At 52.5% G+C, this 17,630-nt stretch overlaps 9 protein-coding genes across 13 annotated transcripts; 4 read left to right on the top strand and 5 right to left on the bottom strand.

Annotated features, from left to right (window-relative positions):
- Positions 1 to 117: 117 nt before the first annotated feature.
- Positions 118 to 2,237, top strand: PV05_11323. Of its 2 annotated transcripts, XM_013454797.1 has the most exons (3): positions 118 to 679; positions 979 to 1,878; positions 1,966 to 2,237. In XM_013454797.1, the coding sequence occupies exons 1-2, from the start codon at positions 405 to 407 to the stop codon at positions 1,733 to 1,735; spliced, it is 1,032 nt and encodes a 343-aa protein (XP_013310251.1). In that variant the 5' UTR covers positions 118 to 404; the 3' UTR covers positions 1,736 to 1,878; positions 1,966 to 2,237. The 2 variants fall into 2 exon arrangements, with proteins under 2 accessions (XP_013310251.1, XP_013310250.1); XM_013454796.1 differs by lacking the exon at positions 1,966 to 2,237 and having other exon boundaries at positions 979 to 1,961.
- On the bottom strand, positions 2,009 to 3,260 carry PV05_11322 (uncharacterized protein). Its single transcript, XM_013454795.1, has one exon. The coding sequence runs from the start codon at positions 3,008 to 3,010 to the stop codon at positions 2,348 to 2,350; it is 663 nt and encodes a 220-aa protein (XP_013310249.1). The 5' UTR covers positions 3,011 to 3,260; the 3' UTR covers positions 2,009 to 2,347.
- Positions 3,261 to 3,267: 7 nt separating this feature from the next.
- Positions 3,268 to 6,578, bottom strand: PV05_11321 (uncharacterized protein). Its single transcript, XM_013454794.1, has one exon. It carries the CDS (start codon positions 6,554 to 6,556, stop codon positions 3,467 to 3,469), a length of 3,090 nt encoding a protein of 1,029 aa, XP_013310248.1. The 5' UTR covers positions 6,557 to 6,578; the 3' UTR covers positions 3,268 to 3,466.
- Positions 6,579 to 6,767: 189 nt separating this feature from the next.
- Positions 6,768 to 9,207, top strand: PV05_11320 (cytoplasmic tRNA 2-thiolation protein 1; the record flags this gene model as incomplete). The annotated part of the gene is made up of 1 exon (XM_013454793.1): positions 6,768 to 9,207. The coding sequence occupies one exon, from the start codon at positions 6,768 to 6,770 to the stop codon at positions 8,013 to 8,015; it is 1,248 nt and encodes a 415-aa protein (XP_013310247.1). The 3' UTR covers positions 8,016 to 9,207.
- PV05_11319 (uncharacterized protein) lies at positions 7,949 to 9,776 on the bottom strand. Its single transcript, XM_013454792.1, has one exon. It carries the CDS (start codon positions 9,560 to 9,562, stop codon positions 8,027 to 8,029), a length of 1,536 nt encoding a protein of 511 aa, XP_013310246.1. The 5' UTR covers positions 9,563 to 9,776; the 3' UTR covers positions 7,949 to 8,026.
- A 190-nt stretch (positions 9,777 to 9,966) lies between these two features.
- PV05_11318 (uncharacterized protein) lies at positions 9,967 to 11,296 on the top strand. Its single transcript, XM_013454791.1, has 3 exons — positions 9,967 to 10,371; positions 10,464 to 10,885; positions 10,950 to 11,296. Exons 1-3 carry the CDS (start codon positions 10,192 to 10,194, stop codon positions 11,035 to 11,037), a joined length of 690 nt encoding a protein of 229 aa, XP_013310245.1. The 5' UTR covers positions 9,967 to 10,191; the 3' UTR covers positions 11,038 to 11,296.
- PV05_11317 (uncharacterized protein) lies at positions 11,150 to 12,275 on the bottom strand. The gene has a single exon (XM_013454790.1). It carries the CDS (start codon positions 12,173 to 12,175, stop codon positions 11,246 to 11,248), a length of 930 nt encoding a protein of 309 aa, XP_013310244.1. The 5' UTR covers positions 12,176 to 12,275; the 3' UTR covers positions 11,150 to 11,245.
- Positions 12,276 to 12,460: 185 nt separating this feature from the next.
- PV05_11316 lies at positions 12,461 to 15,221 on the top strand. 4 transcript variants are annotated; one of them, XM_013454788.1, is made up of 5 exons: positions 12,461 to 12,623; positions 12,994 to 14,154; positions 14,204 to 14,362; positions 14,412 to 14,489; positions 14,553 to 15,221. In XM_013454788.1, exons 3-5 carry the CDS (start codon positions 14,288 to 14,290, stop codon positions 14,928 to 14,930), a joined length of 531 nt encoding a protein of 176 aa, XP_013310242.1. In that variant the 5' UTR covers positions 12,461 to 12,623; positions 12,994 to 14,154; positions 14,204 to 14,287; the 3' UTR covers positions 14,931 to 15,221. The 4 variants fall into 4 exon arrangements, with proteins under 4 accessions (XP_013310242.1, XP_013310240.1, XP_013310241.1 ...); XM_013454786.1 differs by having other exon boundaries at positions 12,461 to 12,920; XM_013454787.1 differs by having other exon boundaries at positions 12,461 to 12,920; positions 12,994 to 14,362.
- A 255-nt stretch (positions 15,222 to 15,476) lies between these two features.
- Positions 15,477 to 16,870, bottom strand: PV05_11315 (uncharacterized protein). The gene has a single exon (XM_013454785.1). The coding sequence runs from the start codon at positions 16,624 to 16,626 to the stop codon at positions 15,595 to 15,597; it is 1,032 nt and encodes a 343-aa protein (XP_013310239.1). The 5' UTR covers positions 16,627 to 16,870; the 3' UTR covers positions 15,477 to 15,594.
- Between the last annotated feature and the right edge of the window lie 760 nt (positions 16,871 to 17,630).

Raw genomic sequence — 17,630 nt, 5'->3', positions numbered from 1 at the left:
ATCGTCTGATCCGTCGTTTGCCTTGCACTATCAGACGCAGTCTCCTACTACGGAGTGTGCGAGCACCCTGTCGTGACTATGTTTCTCCGACCTTTCTTCCTTCAGTACCAATCAAGACTCATACGATCATCAACCGTATGGCTGTCAAGTAGCTGAGTGGGAACCTCTGCCGTTGAAAAACTAAACTCGTCGTCGAATCCTCAATTTCTCCGGCTTCGTCGAGGCCTAAATCCGTGACGGTGCCTCAATGAGCTTGCGGCCATCTACGACTTTTGTTTTATTCAGCCATTAAAACGCCCAGGTTACCATCTGCAAAGAGTTTCTGGCAATCATACTTTGAACTCAATCCGACTCTTTATTCTACTTCTAGGGGATAAGGCTGAGCAGACGCCTCGTCGAAAAGAATGCATACCCTTCCTACCAACGCGAACTCCTTTCCGCCCGACCCAACTCAAGCAACAGCATCTCAGCCGCCGCTTTCACCATCTAAGACGATAATCATCGGTCTCTCGGGCCCATCCTCAAGCGGGAAAACCACGCTCGCCAGACTGTTGAGGAGTATTTTCAACGTCAGCGTGACTGTGCCAGTGGCGGACGACGAGGACGGCACGGGAGAGAAGGAGTATCGACTAAGTTTGTTCATTTTGCACCAGGATGATTTTTACAAGACTGATAAAGAGTGAGTCTCTTCCTCCAATTTCTCCGCCGGCCGGCCGGTTGTCTACGTTTGCTGCGCTTTGAGACGGCTGTCTATGGGCATTGCTTGCGTATGACAGTACCAGAGGGGGCCTTGTGGAATAGGAGCTTGACGAAAAGAGCTTTCTTCGCATCACCAACCTCTCTACCTTCTTGCCCTCGATCTCTCCGCCCTCGTTCCTGGTTCATTGCCTCTTCTTGCTACGACACCCATCCTTCGAGCTCCGCCCTCATTGTCTGCTGTACCTATTGGCATCGTCTACATCTCTGACGACATTCTAGCGTCCCGTGGGTAACAGTCTCCTCCCCTACCCATGGCACCCGCACCGAACAAGACTGGGACTGCGTCGGTTCCCTTGACCTTCCACTTTTCCGATCCACACTGAGTCATGTCTGCAAGCACGGCACATTACCTCCGGATATAGTCAGTATCGAGGACCAGAATTCGGTCGGTGATGTGCATGTTACATCCGACGAAGTCAATTCGCTGCACGAGCAGATGCGGTCGTGGTTTGAGGCAATAGTCCGCAAGCACGTCGCTACTGATACCCATGCCGAGGTCCCGCGAGAGATTCGGATATGCGTCTTGGAAGGGTTTCTGCTGTATCCTCCCAGCCCAAGGTCGGCGGGGTTCGCATCTACAGCGCACGGTCTCGCGGGAGACGAGACGGACGACTTAGTTGAGCTGTATGCCCTTTCACATGAGTTGTTGTCGGCCAAATTATTCCTTCCATGCACCAAGAGTCAGATGGTGGAAAGGAGGGAAAAGAGGACTGGGTATGTTACGCTCGAGGGCTTCTGGACCGATCCGCCGGGATACGTGGAGGATGTGGTGTGGGTGAACTATGGGAGGTATCATGGGTGGATGTATCAGGGAGACGTCGAGGCGGAGGTGTTTGATGAGCAGAGTTGTACGGATGCTGGGGTCAAGGTGTTCCTGGGACCGAAAAAGGAGGTAGGAAGGGACACGATGAAGGAGAGTCTCGACTGGGGAGCTGGGGAGGTCAAGGGTGTGGTGGAGAGGTTGCTGGAGAGATAAGAAGTGTCACCCAGGTGTGGAATGCGTATAGAAGTAAATTTATCAGCCGAAAGAAGAGCCGTCGAAAGTGACGCGGGTCGTGAGGACTGGGGGGGTGTCGAAGGATGGTAATCGGGATAATGGGATCCTCGAGATTTTGGTAGGTACGTGGTACGTCTATCGTTGACGGCTGATACCCTGTTGCACATCATCCGCAACGATTGGATCAGGTGTTGACGACCCTTCCGCAGTCCAAGGTCTGGTCCTACTGTTACGAGTTGTTCCGCTGGAGGATCTCTCTGTGCGACAATGCCGCCTTGTTCTTCTCCTTGTCCGGCCATTTTGTTAGAGCCGCAAAATCTAATCTACCTGTTTTCTTCTTTGCTGGACAAACCAACCAGATCCTCAGCGGGCATCCCTCATCGCCACCTTTCGATCAGCCACCTACGCACTTACTTCGCACCGGAGGCAGGCAGCGCCGGCAGGCATCGTGATCGAAAGAGATCAGTCCTAGAGTACCTCGGTTGGTAGAAAGAGACACAAGTTTTGAGACAAAAGCTTCTTCCCGCACTCTCTAACAACAGAACAGAATTCAGTCTGCAGTGGCTCTCTCTCTCTCTCTCTCTCTCTCTCTTATAGCTTGTCCGACCTCGGTGTCGACGCCGGCGTCGGCTTCGGATCGATGAACAACGCCTTCCCACTGGCAAGCAGATTGCCCTGGCCGTCTTCAACTTGCGCCCGGACCCACGTTTTCCGTCCCTGTCTTTCGACCGCCCACCCGCGACACAGCACGACGCCGGGCGTGGCGATGGGCGCCTTGTAATCCACTGTTAGTGTCGCCGTCGCGGGCGCGACACTGCCTGACACCATCGACGCCACGCTGCCGGTCATCTGGTCCAAGATCAGCGCGTTGAAGCCCCCGTGCGCGCGACCCGTCTTGCCGTCGACCCCGGAGCCGAGGGATAGTAAGTAGCAGTATTCCCAGGATTCCCAGGGGTGACTTTGACTTGAACTTTGACTTTCAAGGGAGTTCGCTTCGGCTTTGGCTGTTTCGGGGGTGGTCGGTCGTGGTCGTGGTCGTGGTCGTTTGAAGTTGATCTGGGCCCGGATGGCAGAGGGTGTGTACAGCGTTTGTGCGAACATGCTGTTGGACACGCCGTCGTGTAAGGGTATGTTATTATTGTCGCTGCGAAGACGGTGCTCAGTCGGGACTTGGACGTCCGATATGCTGTGAGAGGCGAGAAGGTTTTGACACCATGGGATATCGAAGTCTGGATGGTACTTGAGGTTCCTCATGGTGGTTATGGAATGGAATGGAACCTCCTTTGGGAGTCAATATGTCTTGGACTGTGACAGCCCTTTAGTTTCCTTGTGCTTCAAGTGGTACTGGCGCCGATGATCATCCCTTCTGGAACCAACTGGAGCAGAGTCAGGTGTGAAACGAAACGAGTGCGCTATCGATCGAAGAGTCAGGAGTTGCTCTATATCTTCCTTCTAGAGAGAGCGATTATATGACAGGTTATTAATGCCGGCTCTTGGACTCTCACTCTTTAATGTATATTAGGTACTGGTATGTGTATCTGTACCTCGGCACAATCAGGAACGTTGTCGCCATCATCGCTAAGCCGGTGTCTGTATCTGGTTTAGCCCAGTGGCCTCAGCAGTAGATGACATCTAGTAGTAGTACTCCGTACTGTACATGCTATGCAGTCTTCTCCGTCGATTCTATCTAGAATTACACAACTACCAAATTCAATCCCTCACTTTCCTTGTATCTCGTGCTGCATCTTCATCTCGCGTCGGGAATCCGAGCTTGGGCACTTTCTTCTTCTTCCCACGCTTATCGCCATATTGCTCATCGAACTTCTTGATATCTCTCAGTGAAGTCATATCCTCCGAGATACTCGCCGAGATCTCTTCGAGCGCCTTGTCGAAATGCTTTTTTGCCAACGTCCGGCGTTCAGCATGCTTATACGGCTCGTCGCCCTGATGTCGTTTCGCCAGATCGTTCTCTTCGCGGACACAGTTCAACGCAGCAGCGACAGCGACATTCTTCAAGTCTGAGCCGGAGTAGAACGGCGTTCGCTTCGCAAGGTCCGGAATATCAACGTCCCCGGCAAGCTTTTCGTGACGGAGGTGAATCTTGAGAATCTCCAGCCTGTCAGGCTCCGTAGGAAGATCGACAAGCAAGCGACGCGGAAGTCGACGAAGGACAGCATCATCCAGATCCATGGGCCGGTTGGTAGCGACCATGATGAACGCACTTCCCGAATCGTTGCTCATACCGTCCCACTCCTTGAGGAACTGGTTGAGAAGTTCCCGGTGACTTACACGGCGGCCTTGATTGCTCCGTGCACTGAACATAGCATCGGCTTCATCCAGGAACACGACGCATGGTGACAGTTTCTTGGCAAGACCGAAGAGAGCCTTGACATTCTTCTCCCCTTCGCCCACGTACATGTCATTGATGTCGGCGGCGCTGACCTCAAGCATGGTCGCGCCGGACTCCTTGGCGACAGCTTTGGCTGCCAAAGTTTTGCCAGTACCTGGTGGGCCATAGAGCAGCAAACCGGGAATCTTGTCCGAAGCGAGGACACCATATTTGAAAGCATCAGGCCTGATCAGAGATAGAGTAGTCAGGGTCTGCAGTGTGTCGATTGTCTCTACGGGCATATGCACATCGTTGAATGTTGTGGTGATGTTTTTGGCTTCGATGATGCCACCCATCAATCGCTTCTCGTACTTTGACGCTCCAGCACGGATTGAGGCGAGTCGAGGATCCTCCTTGGATATCAGGCGATCCGGGGATTCTGGCTTGATTTCCTTGGCGTTCTTCTCAGCCCATCGCATCTTCGTTTTGTCGCTATGGTTCAGATGGGCTGTTGCTCCGCTAATGACGGGATCCGAGAGACCTTGAACAGCAGCCAGAGACTCTTGGAGCTCTTCCTTGTCGGTGATCCCTGGAATATTCTGAATAGCAGGAGCAGCGCCAGCAATGTACGTCGCCAATCGTTGCACATATGAATACGACCAGATGTGAGCTTCTAAGCATGACCTGTCACTTCGGGCGAGATGGTTGAAGAAATCGCGTCGCCAAAAGCCGGGCTCGAGGTGGGCGAATATAGATGGCTTCTGATATTGCATCAGTTCCCACAGATGTCGCATGTTAACCGTGGCAATCCGCTGTTTTCGATCGTGAAGAAGTGCGAGCTTTGATGTTGTGTTTGGTAAGACTGGAGTGATGATAATATTCTGCGAGATCTCTTCTCGGTCGCCTTGCTGATAACTTTTGATCCGCTCCTGAGTGAATGGCTCTTGTCCCTCACGAAGAGTATCGGTCCCGACAAGAAGCAAAGGTGAGCCCATCTTCCTCCGTTCCGAGACGTATTTGTACAATCCTTGTAAGAATACATTGCCCATGGTGGTGTCCTGAATAGATTCGAGATCTTTGACGTGGATGATGACAGCGTCCCTCGCCAGCCCATTCTGTTTCGCGGTATATTCACGGAGGTCTTTTAACTCGGATTGAGTACCGAGCTTTTGACGATCCGACATAGCAGTCAGCAGGCTTGGAATCACCTTTGGCGTCTCTCGAAGTCGGTCGTGTGATTTTAAACTCGATCTGGATGAGCTCGATGAGTCCGAAAATAGCCTGCTCAATTGCCGCCCGAATATGTCTGATCGTGGTCTACGATCTGAAGACCCAAACATTGACTTTAAATCGAGGAAAGGCTTTCCGATTAGAACCGGCATCCCCATTGAAGAAGTAGGCGGCCCTTCGAAATCATCCAGGATATCTTCGTCGTCGTCATCTTCTTCCTTCGACTCCTGGAGGCGACTGGATGAGGAGGAGTCGGAGAATGCTTCTGTATAAACGTCGTAGCTCAGCATACGCCCGGAGTTGGCGATGCGAGGTTCTGGTGCTGTCTGAGCGATCAAGCTCGCAATGTCCTGTGCATCCAAAACCACAAGATCGCAGCCTAGGTCACGCGCCAGATCTTCCACGACATGATCCAACAACAGATCACCATCTTTGCCAGCATACCGTATGAGCAGGTGTTCTCTCAGCATTTCGCTTTCTTGTGGGCGGCTTTGTGTCACTTGAATTTGCAAGAGGCCTCTGGCAGTCCGTGTCACCTCTTCATACTGCTCATCCAGCACATAGTATCTTTTTTGGAATGGTCCATCCGTTTGTGGGGCAGGAGTTGGCCTGTCTGCGCCTTTTGGATTTTCAGATTGGAGGTCTCCTTCATGGCCGGGGGTGGATTCTTTGACGGAACTAGGATGGCTATCGCCGTCTCCAGGGGGTCGAGATGGTGCACCGGCAGAGCTCGGAGACAGATGCTGATCCAAAGGCTCCCCAGTAATCAGATCTGCAGCCACCTTCTGTACCCTTGACCGCGTCCCAACTGCCAGGGCGTCTTCCCCATACAAGCATATGTTACCATCCACAAACCATTGTGGCGGGGTGTACTCAGGTTCGCCCTCTTTCACCATGCGGCTACGCATTCGCCTTTTCGAAGCGGAGCCATAAAAGTTGGGCGCTGATGTTGGAGTCGCATCTTCGGAGGCAGGTTTTGCTGACGGGACGGCATGAGCTTTTTTGTTCACCACCAGCTCTCTTTGCCTTGCTAGCTCCTCCCTTTCAGCGCGACGGCTCGCATCGTCCCCAATGCCCGGGCCAGCTGCAGGGCCGGCGTTATTCGAAGGATCTTGAGGAGCTCGGAACCGGGAAGCGGTATGAAAAGACCTTGTTCTGCTGGATTGTCGACGTGCACACTGTCGGCAATTGGAGGTAAGAACTTGCGAGAACCTCAGTTCCGCTTGCAAGGCAGAAGGCATTCGAGCGAGTAGCGAAGGTGTGATAATCCTAGGGAGGAAGGAGCGGTTCTGCGAAATTTGAGAACCATTGCTTCGAGGCAGCATCCGTGTGTAAATACTCCACTGTACAGAATTGCACCTGTGTGTTTCGCCGTACAAGAATATTTGTTTCCTTTCTCGTCGCAAATTTAAAAGTCCTCGAGATCATATATGCAATCCCAATCGCAAGAAGATGCCTCCGACATTATGTGAGGTATGTAAGGAGGCACGTGCAGCCGTTATAAGGCCCAAAAACTCGCAGAAAATTTGCAAACAATGTTTTCTGTCAGTGTTCGAAATCGAAATTCACGAGACTATCGTGAGTAATAATCTCTTTCATCGAGGTGAACGGGTCGCAATTGGTGCATCGGGTGGCAAAGACTCTACCGTCCTCGCCTCCGTTCTCAAGACTTTGAATGAGCGTCACGACTACGGCTTGGACCTTGTTCTCTTGTCCATCGACGAAGGTATCAGAGGCTATCGTGATGACAGCCTTGAAACTGTGAAGAGAAATGCCAGACAGTACGATATGCCTCTTGAGATTGTGGGTTACGATCAACTCTATGGGTGGACCATGGATCAAGTGGTAGCCCAAGTGGGAAAGAAGGGAAATTGCACCTATTGTGGCGTGTTCCGAAGACAGGCGCTGGACAGGGGAGCGGCAAAGTTGGGAATCAAGCATGTCGTTACTGGTCATAATGCAGATGATGTGGCAGAAACCGTCATGATGAATCTCCTGCGTGGCGACTTGCCCCGGCTTGCAAGGGCTACATCTATCATGACTTCCAGTGCAGCAAGCGAGATCAAACGAAGCAAGCCGCTCAAATATGCCTACGAGAAGGAAATCGTGCTGTACGCTCATCACAAGAAGTTGGATTACTTCAGCACTGAATGCATCTACTCACCCGAAGCATTCCGCGGCAGTGCAAGGACTTTGATCAAAGATTTGGAAAAAATTCGACCGAGCAGTATCCTAGACATCGTCAAGAGTGGGGAGGACATGGCTGCTCTTGTTCCGCCGGAAGTGAGCAGCTCCGTGCAGTGCGTTGCACATGCCGAAGAGACCAACGGCTGCGGCACCCGCAATACCGACGGTGGCTCGATGGCGCAGATGGAGAAACGAATGGTCGCAAATGGAGCTGCCGCGGAACGAGAGACTGAGATCACATTACCCAAGGGAGGGATCACCCAAAACGCAACATCCTCAGTAAGCATCCACGACAAGAAAGCGAGAGGACGCAAAAAGGTCAACAAGCAAGTTATGGGTCAGTGCGAAAGATGCGGATATCTGTCCAGCCAGAAGATCTGCAAAGCTTGCTCACTGCTTGAGGGTCTAAACAAGAGTCGACCACGAAATACCATCGAAGTCGGGATTGAGGACGAAGAGAGTAGCACAACCTTGATGAGGCAGGTCACTGATCTCACTATCTCTGCCGGTTGAAGCCGCGATCCTCACGCCATCTTCCGCCGCGAAGCTATTCCTCTGTCGGCAATTGCGACCAACACTTCCCACGCCTTTGCGACTAGCAGCATTACTATCTGAGTGGCAAGGATGGAAGACCTCAACAAATGATTCTTTATGGTCAACGTGGGTCTCCGGCCTCGAGAGAATGTCGAGTCGACAAATTCAAAAGGCAAGCGAGCTTCTAAATGGTTGACAGCCACGGACAACCCGCTGCTGAAGCCGTCTTCGTGGAACCCATATTTTGACCAAGCCCCGCAGTAACTGACATTCCTGGTGTTTTGGATCCTTGGTAACAACCTCTGGGATCTGATAGCCGCAGCATTATACAACGGATGGGAGTATTCCCAGATGCCCTGCGCCGAACGGGGATCTGGCATATTCAGAGGATTCAGCGTGACCAGGACGGTGCCGAATTTGTCCTCGGGTATATGTTGCAACAGATTCATCCAATACGTCAAACAGACCTTGGAGATGTTCTGGCTTCTTGTGGGAGGAAATGGAGATTCTGTGATATAATTCCAAGCCGACCAAGCCACCCGCCTTTTTGGCATCAGCGCAAGATCCGAGTGCAAGACGGCGATATTCCTACTTGTCTGGAAGCCGCTGAGTATATCGATCTCTTCCTGTGTGGCTACTGGTTTCAGGATTTCCAGGGCTTGGTCCCCATGAGTTGCGAGAATTACATGGTCGAATTCCAAGTCTTTGCTGTTGGCTGTTAGCACGACTGTGCCCTTCTCGGTGGGTTGTAAAGCAGTGACTTTGGAATTGATGTGTATTCGGTCTTTGGGGAAAGCCTTCAGTACGGCATCGATGTACTGCTTTGAGCCCCCAGGAATGGTCATCCAGTCTGGACGCTGGGCAATTGTGTTCAACAGGTGATGGTTGTACATGAAGCGAATCAGAGTGATGGCTGGAAATTCCAGGGAACATTTGTCAGGACTAGTACTCCAGACAGCAGCGGTCATGGGAATGAGGTAATTGTCCCGGAATTCAGGCGAGTAATTCTCCCTGTCGAGGTAGTCGCCAATGGTTTCCTGAGCTGAGGGCTTGTCTGTGCTCGATCCCTCCTCGGTTGTGGGATCACTGTCGCTTTCAGATTCGTCTTGCAATAGATCCAGAGCAAATTCATTGAACCGCACGATATCGAAGATCATCCTCCACATCCCAGATTTGAAGATATTCCTCTTCTGAGCGAAAACGGATCCGAGCGACGTGCCGGCCCACTCAAAAGTGCCTTGATCGCGAGACACACCAAAGGTCATGTCAGTCTTCAGGGTCGGCACTCCCACTTCATCCAAAAAGCGCGTAAAATTGGGATACGTGGCTGAATTCATGACAATGAAGCCCGTGTCCACGTCGACTTTATTCCCGTTCGGTCCTTCGAACGTGACAGTGTTCGTGTGCCCGCCGAGGCGGGACGCTGCTTCGAATAGATGGACTTCATGGCCGGTGCTGGTATTGAGCGCCCACAAGGCGCCGATGCCTGAGCATCCACTGCCCACGATAGCAACCCTTTTGTCCATGGTTGATGAAGCCGCTCGAAGAAGTCTGTTGACATGAAATTCGTTCTTTCCTGTAGTCGTCTCGACCGTGTTTCAAAGTCGGGGCGATCTTGCCGCCGCTCTTACCAGTGAGTCCAGCATATCTTCAGGACAACCCAGGTTTTGACGAGGAAGCCAGATGCAGAGACCTGGGGACAGAATCGAAAGCCATGAAAGTCTAAACGAGGTACCTAGGTACTCCGTACATTCTTTTAGATATACCTAGGTAGGCAGAATGACATCTATGATCCAATCATTTCAATTGATAAAGCGGCGAGAGACAGCCGTCGCATAAACGGCGACAGCTAACTTGATCTCGCTTCTATTCTTAATAGCGGCGTCACGGTGTTATCGGCTATGGTCCGTGAACGTTCCAGCCTCCTGCCATGACATCGTCGCTCGAACTGCGCTCAGTTGTGAACGATCATTCCTCGCCATACAATATTCCTCCACAGTAGCCCACGTACGCATGATCGCCTAGAGAAGATCCCTCCACCCGAGTCTTCCAACGAACAGCGCTCCGTTCCTCTCTCAACCCGGTGCAATCGTCCGCCTAAATAGGCGACACTCAATCCAGGACGAACAGCATACCCACCACTGCGCCTCTCACCATGTCCAACCCGCTGGACACCGATGCCGGCTCCGAGCTCTTCAGCACCTACGAAGCCGAGCTCAAACTCGTCGAGGCAGATGTAAACCAGAAACTCGACCAAATTCCCGAACTGACGGGCGAAGAGCGCAAAGCCGCCATCCGCGGCGCAGAAAGAGCGCTAGACGAGGCGAAAGAACTGGTAACGCGCTCCCCCCTTCTCTCCCTCTGCCTGGCCTCCCACACACACATGCTCTTGTTGTCCGATTCCTGCTAACAAAAAATGGTAAAAAGCTGGACCAGATGAACCTTGAGAAATCCAACATCCCCACCTCCGCCCGATCAAAAGTCAACTCGCGCTTCCGCAACCACCACTCCGACATCGACGGCCTCACACGAAAGTTGAAATCGCTCGTCGATTCGGACCGTAAACAGCTCTTCGGCGACAGATACACGGACGACCCCGAGGGAGGGTCGCGGGATCTACAACTCGAGCAGCGCCAGCAGCTTTTGTCAGGCACGGAGCGCTTGGGCCGCAGTAGCGATCGCCTGCGCGAGTCGCAGCGCGTCGCCCTCGAGACGGAACAAATTGGCGCGTCGACACTGGCGGATCTGCATCAACAGAGGAATGTGATCGAACATACGCATACGAATCTGCTGCAGAGTGAGGGATATGTGGATCGGAGTGTCAAGACGCTGAGGGGGATGGCACGTAGGTGAGAGACTCATTCACGCTGTTCGCCTGCCCGCCGAGACAATTATGCTGACTCTTCATTGTAGGATGGCTACCAATCGGTTGATCACCATTGCGATCATCACGGTATTGGTGTTACTCATTATTGGCGTGATTTACAGCAAGTTCAGGTAAATAGCAATGCATTGTGGAACGTTTTGTGTCGAGAGGAAGGGCGTACTCAGGGCGAATCGTCTACTCCCGTTTGTCCAGAAGGATGGGGATGTTGGCGTTCAGGAGCACCACTGCGGCAGGACTTTCCTATTTGTGCCAAAAACATATCCTTAATATGTCTGAGGGCAGCTATGCCTATAGATGCTTACGGCGGGAGAAACCATGCCGTCTACCCTGTATACCTAACAAGTCCCAATCCAATGTTGAGCATAAACCCAACCACGACGGCCATCTTTCGCCGCTGGCTCCAAATCCCTTCCTCCCGCACAGCCCACATGAGACATCCAATCGGCCAGAAGAAGCCCATCGCTGTGCCGAATATCATATCATCTAATGCGCCCGCTTGCCCATCGTCATCTGCAAAGCTCGCTCCCGCACCGTCGGCGAGAGCGCCCGGGTCAGCGCTCGCGTTGGAGTTGTCTAGCCACCTATCCTCCATGTTGCGCAGCGTGTTTGGCGAGGGCATCGTATCCGGCGTGTGCGTGTGGGCTTGTATGGCCAGGAACTGTAGCCTGAGAGACTGAACTTCGGCCGCAGTAAAGCCAGCATTCAGCAGGCGGTCGAACCCGCGTGGTGCGGGCGTCGTGGTCGTCTGCTGTGTTGTGGTAGCGATGTCTTCTTGGTCCGGTTTGCCGGCACCATTCTGGCTTGTAGCCGCCTCCTCTGCGAGTTCCTCTGCTGACAGCACAATATCTCCAATTGAGCAGTGTATGTAGATGCGTGATTGTGCGGGTGGGTCGCGCACAGCGACCTTGCCTTTGCCATTGTCCTTGTCAGCTGCGCCGTTGGCCCGAGAGTCGTCGTAGGGTCCAGGCGTGCCTACGCGGCTCGGTGGGCGGGAGACAGTGCGTTTCAAAGAGACCTTGAGCGAGACATCGTCGGCGAGGGCTTTGCCGGCGTAGATCAACCGAATCCGGTGTTTGGCGTATTCACTGGGGATACGGGAGCGGATAAGCTGTTTGAGGGCTGCGGTGTTGGCATTCGCAGAGCCTGGGATCGTGAGGAGCAGGTCGGGAAGAGAGGCGGAGAAGCGGATTGTCAGGTCAAGGTCGTCGTCGGCAGCTAGGTGGGAGGAAGGCACTTTCAGGGACATGGACATGTATGTGGTCCTGGGACCGATGAGACAGAGCAATGGGCACTTGCCGTCTGCATACTGTTCGGCCTTTGCTAGGACGCCGAAGGACGCACGACGATTCTGGTGGTTTTGGTCGTGTGCTGGTTGAATGGAAGCGGCGATGTCGCAGTTGAGATGGCACGATGAGAGTTGTGGTACGCCGTAATCTGATGAAGTCGCAGGGCGCAGCACATGATGGCCGAAGTGCACTTCTTCTATCGGCTCGTTTACAGACTTCGGAGGGGAACCACGCTTTCCACCACATAACGAAGGAATCATCACCCACTCGAGACCTGATGCATTGGATTTCACAAGGACTGTGGATTAAATCTCAGTTGACCTCAAAGCCGCTACAGTCTGCCCAGAACTGCGGATGCATTTGCGGCCTCCCCAAGTCCCGGAAGATATTGGTCTGCCTAAGACCTAGCTAAATGTACTGTTTTCCTAAACGGGGTGGGTTCAATGTCTTCCCAAAACGTATGATGTGATGTGATGCTGCAGAAAGTATCCTTTATGGCTAATGTTGAGGATTTGCCGGAGTGTCCATTGCAACAGCACTGCTCGAAAACTCGACAAGTTCGAGGAGACACTCATCCATCCAGACAGCACAGCTTTCATCGACATCGCTGAATATGTATCAACCACAATGACGGCTTAGGTGTTCATGTTCGTAACTTGAGCGTCTGCGCTGGCATCGATCCTCATGTTCGCTCAGCCGTGTCTCAGTCCCGTACGGTGCATGGATCTACCTCTTGAGCTTGCTTCTCACCATGGCTCGGACACTGACCATTTCTTTTCCTTAGCACCAAATTCAAGCGGTGAAAGCTCGAGTCTAATGGCAAGCGGATCGATGGTTGGCACGGGCACACACTGGACAATCAGTGCATACGCCATTTCATGCACCAGAAATGCTGGAATCCAGACCCAAGGTCAACCCGAGCTGTGCTTGAATGATGATGCTTACATTCTGCAGCGCAGTGCCATGTACTACGAGAGCAATGATGCCCAGAACGAGGTCCGGCACAGGTGATGGGTATGTTGATCCTTTGTAGCGGCTCGGAGACTCTGGGCACGGAGTAGGTGCCCAATGATCTTGATCACCCAGCCGTGCCAGCACACTCCTTTCAGCCTTCTTGCATGAAGGCCTTGTGATATTGAACGGCGCAGCAATACTGTCAGAACCAATCCTCGCGCTCAAGAAGGCCACGACCACATCACTCCCAATAGCGAGTTGCAACGATGTGACTGGCATCGCAGGTGCATGCTGATAGGCCGTCTGATGTGGTCTGGATCTCGGTCACTGCATATCCAGGTCCCGGAGCTTTTCCAGCAAGCGACTGAGCTGAATCGGACCAAAAAGATCTTCCCTATCGAGACTTTTGGCGTATGTTGCCGCATCTCTATTCGCTGCCAGTAGGCGAAACAACGCCTTCTGCGGGCTAGAGTCAACTTGGCATGCATGCTTCTCTCGAGCAAGCTTCCGGTGTTGTAGACCTCCAAGCAACCTGCATTCAACAAGCGACATCACCAAATATGGCTGGCTGAGACGCGGGAACTTGCATAGAGCCCTCAGCTTGGAGGATGGACAGCTTAAGGTGAGAGCAACTTAAGCTGTCCATCCTGCCGCCCCGAGATCAGGAAGATGTGAACCTTACCAAGCTGCTTGCTATTGTCAGTCAGTGTTACAATAATGATTACATTTGCTCTCGCTCTGGCCTTGCTGCCAACAATCCTGAACGCAAACCCGACGTTTGATCAGGTTCAAAATATTGTTGGACCAGCAACAAGCGGCAAGAGCACCTTAGCAACAACCACCATGCACATCCAGAATGGGCTTCCGGTCGACGCCACCATCTACCTGTACCACTGGCGCGGAGATGATGAAGCAACCAATCAAGGAATGAAATGGGACTTGATTCCTGCAAGAGAAACGTCTGGGGGAATCGACGTCAAATTTGAGATGAGTGAGTGCCCATCCACTGATCTCCGTCCCACCAGACCGACCATCTATAGTGAGAAAAGACTGGGATAAATGGCATCAGCTTTCGACGTCCTGAGTGGTCCCTATGGACCGAAGAGTTCAACAACACCCTCGGCATGACGAACATCAACAAGAAAGTACGATTTGATTTGAGATGGGATGCGATTCTTGGTCGCTTCCAGCTTCCAGCTGTGCGTTTCTCCTTGCCTGACATCTGACAAATCTGTTGACGACATTCAGGAGTGGTCATACTTTACTGGACGGGGAAGCAATTTTCCAAGTGATGCTAGTGGAATCAACTCTTTCTTCTTTCTCCAGGTACGTGAAGGGTATATTCAGCTGACGATCCTTCCCCATATATCTGACGCAGGCTCACTATAGGTCCGCAATGATCTCGACGAGCGTACTAGTGTCGACGTCAAGCTTGAGACGAGATCGGAGTCCTTTATTCAGGACCAGACATTCATTCAAGAAAAGGGCGAGTCCTCGAAGGCTCCGCTTCCTTTTTTCTTTGAAAAGAACGCAACCAAGGACTACGTCGAGCTATTCAGCTTCAAGGTTGGTCGCAAAACTAGGAAGCCCTTGACTGCCAATCTGAAGCGGTGCGAGATATATCCTGTGGATTCCGGCTCCAACCTGGTGCTGACTATCACCTCGACTGGCTGGTCGCTTTCTCTGTACAAAGATGTGAGATGCTCTGGAAAATGGGACGTGCAGAAGGGCGAGGCAGACGGCGACATGTACGAGGAGGAGTTGTAATGTGACAAAGAGAAGACGCTTGAGCACGGTGCACTTGTGTTGAGCCAGCCGGACTGAGGATGGCCAAGCAGGAGGCAGGTCATCGAGCAAGGTGGCTGAACGAGACCCTCGAACACGGGGTGGATGGATATGGCTGACTCACAACGAATCGATGTTACTCTCCTTTTACATGCTTGTTGTCGTCAACGGAAGCCTCTGTCAATAGGATGTTGAGCAATGCTGAGGGACCACAACCATATTAGGCTACGCTCAATTGTGGTGACCACCCCAATCAGATTCAATTCGACTCGACGACATCTCCATCAAGTAAACCTCTCCGTGTTTGCTCGTTGTGCAACACCATCACGCAGCTTTTCCTCGACGTTGATGGCATGCCCGCTAGTGGCGTACCCCTGGATCTCGACATTGCCGAAGATGTCTTCTTGAATGGCTAAAAGTTTGCTTCTGCGTCTATTCAGCCAAATCAAGAGGATGGTGGCGCCGTTGCTTTCTCGCGTGCCTGGACAGTGCATGAAAAAATTGAGGACCCTTACTGGCGGAATTTTGACAGACTGTGATGTCGACCGACCCCTTGCGGGCTCATTGTTCACTTCTTTCCTTCATCGCGCGAGGTACAGAGGGAGTGTTGTGCTACACCAAGTTTATCCGGACCGGAGTATGCTATCTAAGCGACAGCAACAGTCTGCTGCTGCAGATGAGCAGCTCCACTGCCCAACTCCCTTTCCTTTCCCTTTTCCCTCAGCCTCTTCTTTTCCTCCTCCAACATCCTCGCTTGACGCTTGACTCTTTCCGGGACCACTTCACCTCTTTGACCCTGGATCTTCCAGCCTCGCAGTTTCTCCGGCCCACCCACTTCCTTGATCGTCTTCAACTCCACGAGACTGTACTCGTCCTTTTCGTTTCTGTTAAAATTAAACGGCTCCACCAAGGACACCGGCGGATTTGTGATGATCCTGGGCAGACGCCGACCATTCTTAGACGCCGAATGGACCATCAACGGATGCAAGAGGATGACATCGCCCACGGCCCCGGTCATTTCGTGGAAACTTTCATCCGCACACCCTTGCACGAGCCTGGAGTAGAACTCGAGTCCATTTTCAAAGTTCTCAGTCGTCGTTGTTTCTCCTCCCGACGGGCTGATAGGCGTCATTCGCGGCAGCACGCCCTGAGGGTGGTCGTACAGATACCTCGCGATCTTCCCGATCCCTTCGGAGCAGACCCACGTCCCCCCGCCGTTGGGCAGGATGTCCGTGAACAAAGGGATGACAAGCAGTCCTTGCTCAGGCGAGTCGAGGAAGTGGACGAAAAAATCGCCGTCGACGTGCCAGCCATTCAACTCCTTGGGATGAGTTTCCTGGCCTTGGTTCTCCTTGGTGCCCAGATTGACGATGAACGCGTCTCGCCAGGACTTGGAAGGCTCGGTGATTCGGTCTTCGCCGCCGACGATCTCGCAGATGGCTTCGTACGCCTTGGGCGCAAAATCCCTGATCGCCACGCTGTGGTGCGACGGCATGTTCGTCCTCTCCTCGGTCCAGGTCTCTGGGTCCTTGGGGTCGAACCCAAGCCGTGTCCAGACGTCCTTTGTCCATTCCTCGGCCGCCTCGCGCGTGAAACAGCCCGGTATACGGAGGAAGCCATGTTCCATGAATGACTCGACTTGCTCCGACGTCAGGTGTTTGTATTGTCGGCCGTCCATCTTTGTAGTCACTGCAGTCTTGGATTAGATGTGATGAGACGAGGAGGTTTTTCTCCCGGTCTATCAATAGTACTAAGTAGTAGTAGTTGTCAGGAGCCTCTTTCGACTTTGGTCTTTCTTGATGGAGACTCTCAATGGATATATACACAGTATTGCCAAATTCGCTGCAGAGTATGTAACTTGGTTACTAGGGCCGACGCCGGAGATACTAGTACTGTTGACTCTGGGAGAAAGAATCTTGGAATACTAACTTAATGAGCTTTGTCAGTAAATGCTTTATCTCGGCAGATCACGCCCTCCAATATTCAACCAATTTAGCCGAATTTCGAAGGTATCTAGGTAGGATACGAGTTACCTCGTACCAAGACTGACAGCGGCACGTCCGCCTGATATAGCCACTATAGGCTACCAAGACAGCCATCAAACAGTGGGGCCTACTAAGAAACACAGCTGCACGGCCATTACGCGCGCCTGAAATTGATGTCCCCTTCCTTCGTCCCTTTATACAGAACCCAGGGGGGAGTTTAGGGTAGACAGCACCCGTAGAGCTTGAGACCACTTGCTAGATTGATTGCTTGGCCAACTCGTCCCGAAACCTCCAAAAGGCTCGTTGTGGTTATATAGATTCCTGTACGGAGTATCATCTGCATGGTTTCGGCTTCCGAGGCAGCCATTCAGGGGGTCTCAGCCTCATGAGTGATATAAGCGAAGCACTTTCGACAAAGTCAAAATCTTAGCCGTACCACTGTCGCTGGCACGCTGCCGTTACTCCCCGTTCCCCCTCTTGCAACAAAGCTACAAGTAGCGTGCGGACGACATGCCGGAGAGAGCAATGGTTAGAACGCCGAAGCCCAATACTAGGATGCCGGGAATGTCGCTTCTTCTTCTTCCCATCGGCAACACTTGAGCATCGTGAAAAGAAAAGCATCCTCTCACGGCGTGCCGGTTAACCGAAGCTCTCAACTCTCATCCCGTACCAGGAAGCGAAACCTTCTCGTTGGAGT

The sequence above is a fragment of the Exophiala xenobiotica genome (genome assembly GCF_000835505.1).
Source record: "Exophiala xenobiotica strain CBS 118157 unplaced genomic scaffold supercont1.7, whole genome shotgun sequence".
Lineage (NCBI taxonomy): Eukaryota > Fungi > Ascomycota > Eurotiomycetes > Chaetothyriales > Herpotrichiellaceae > Exophiala > Exophiala xenobiotica.
The sequence above is the reverse complement of the archived record's forward strand: the minus strand, read 5'-3'. Positions and strand labels throughout refer to the sequence as shown.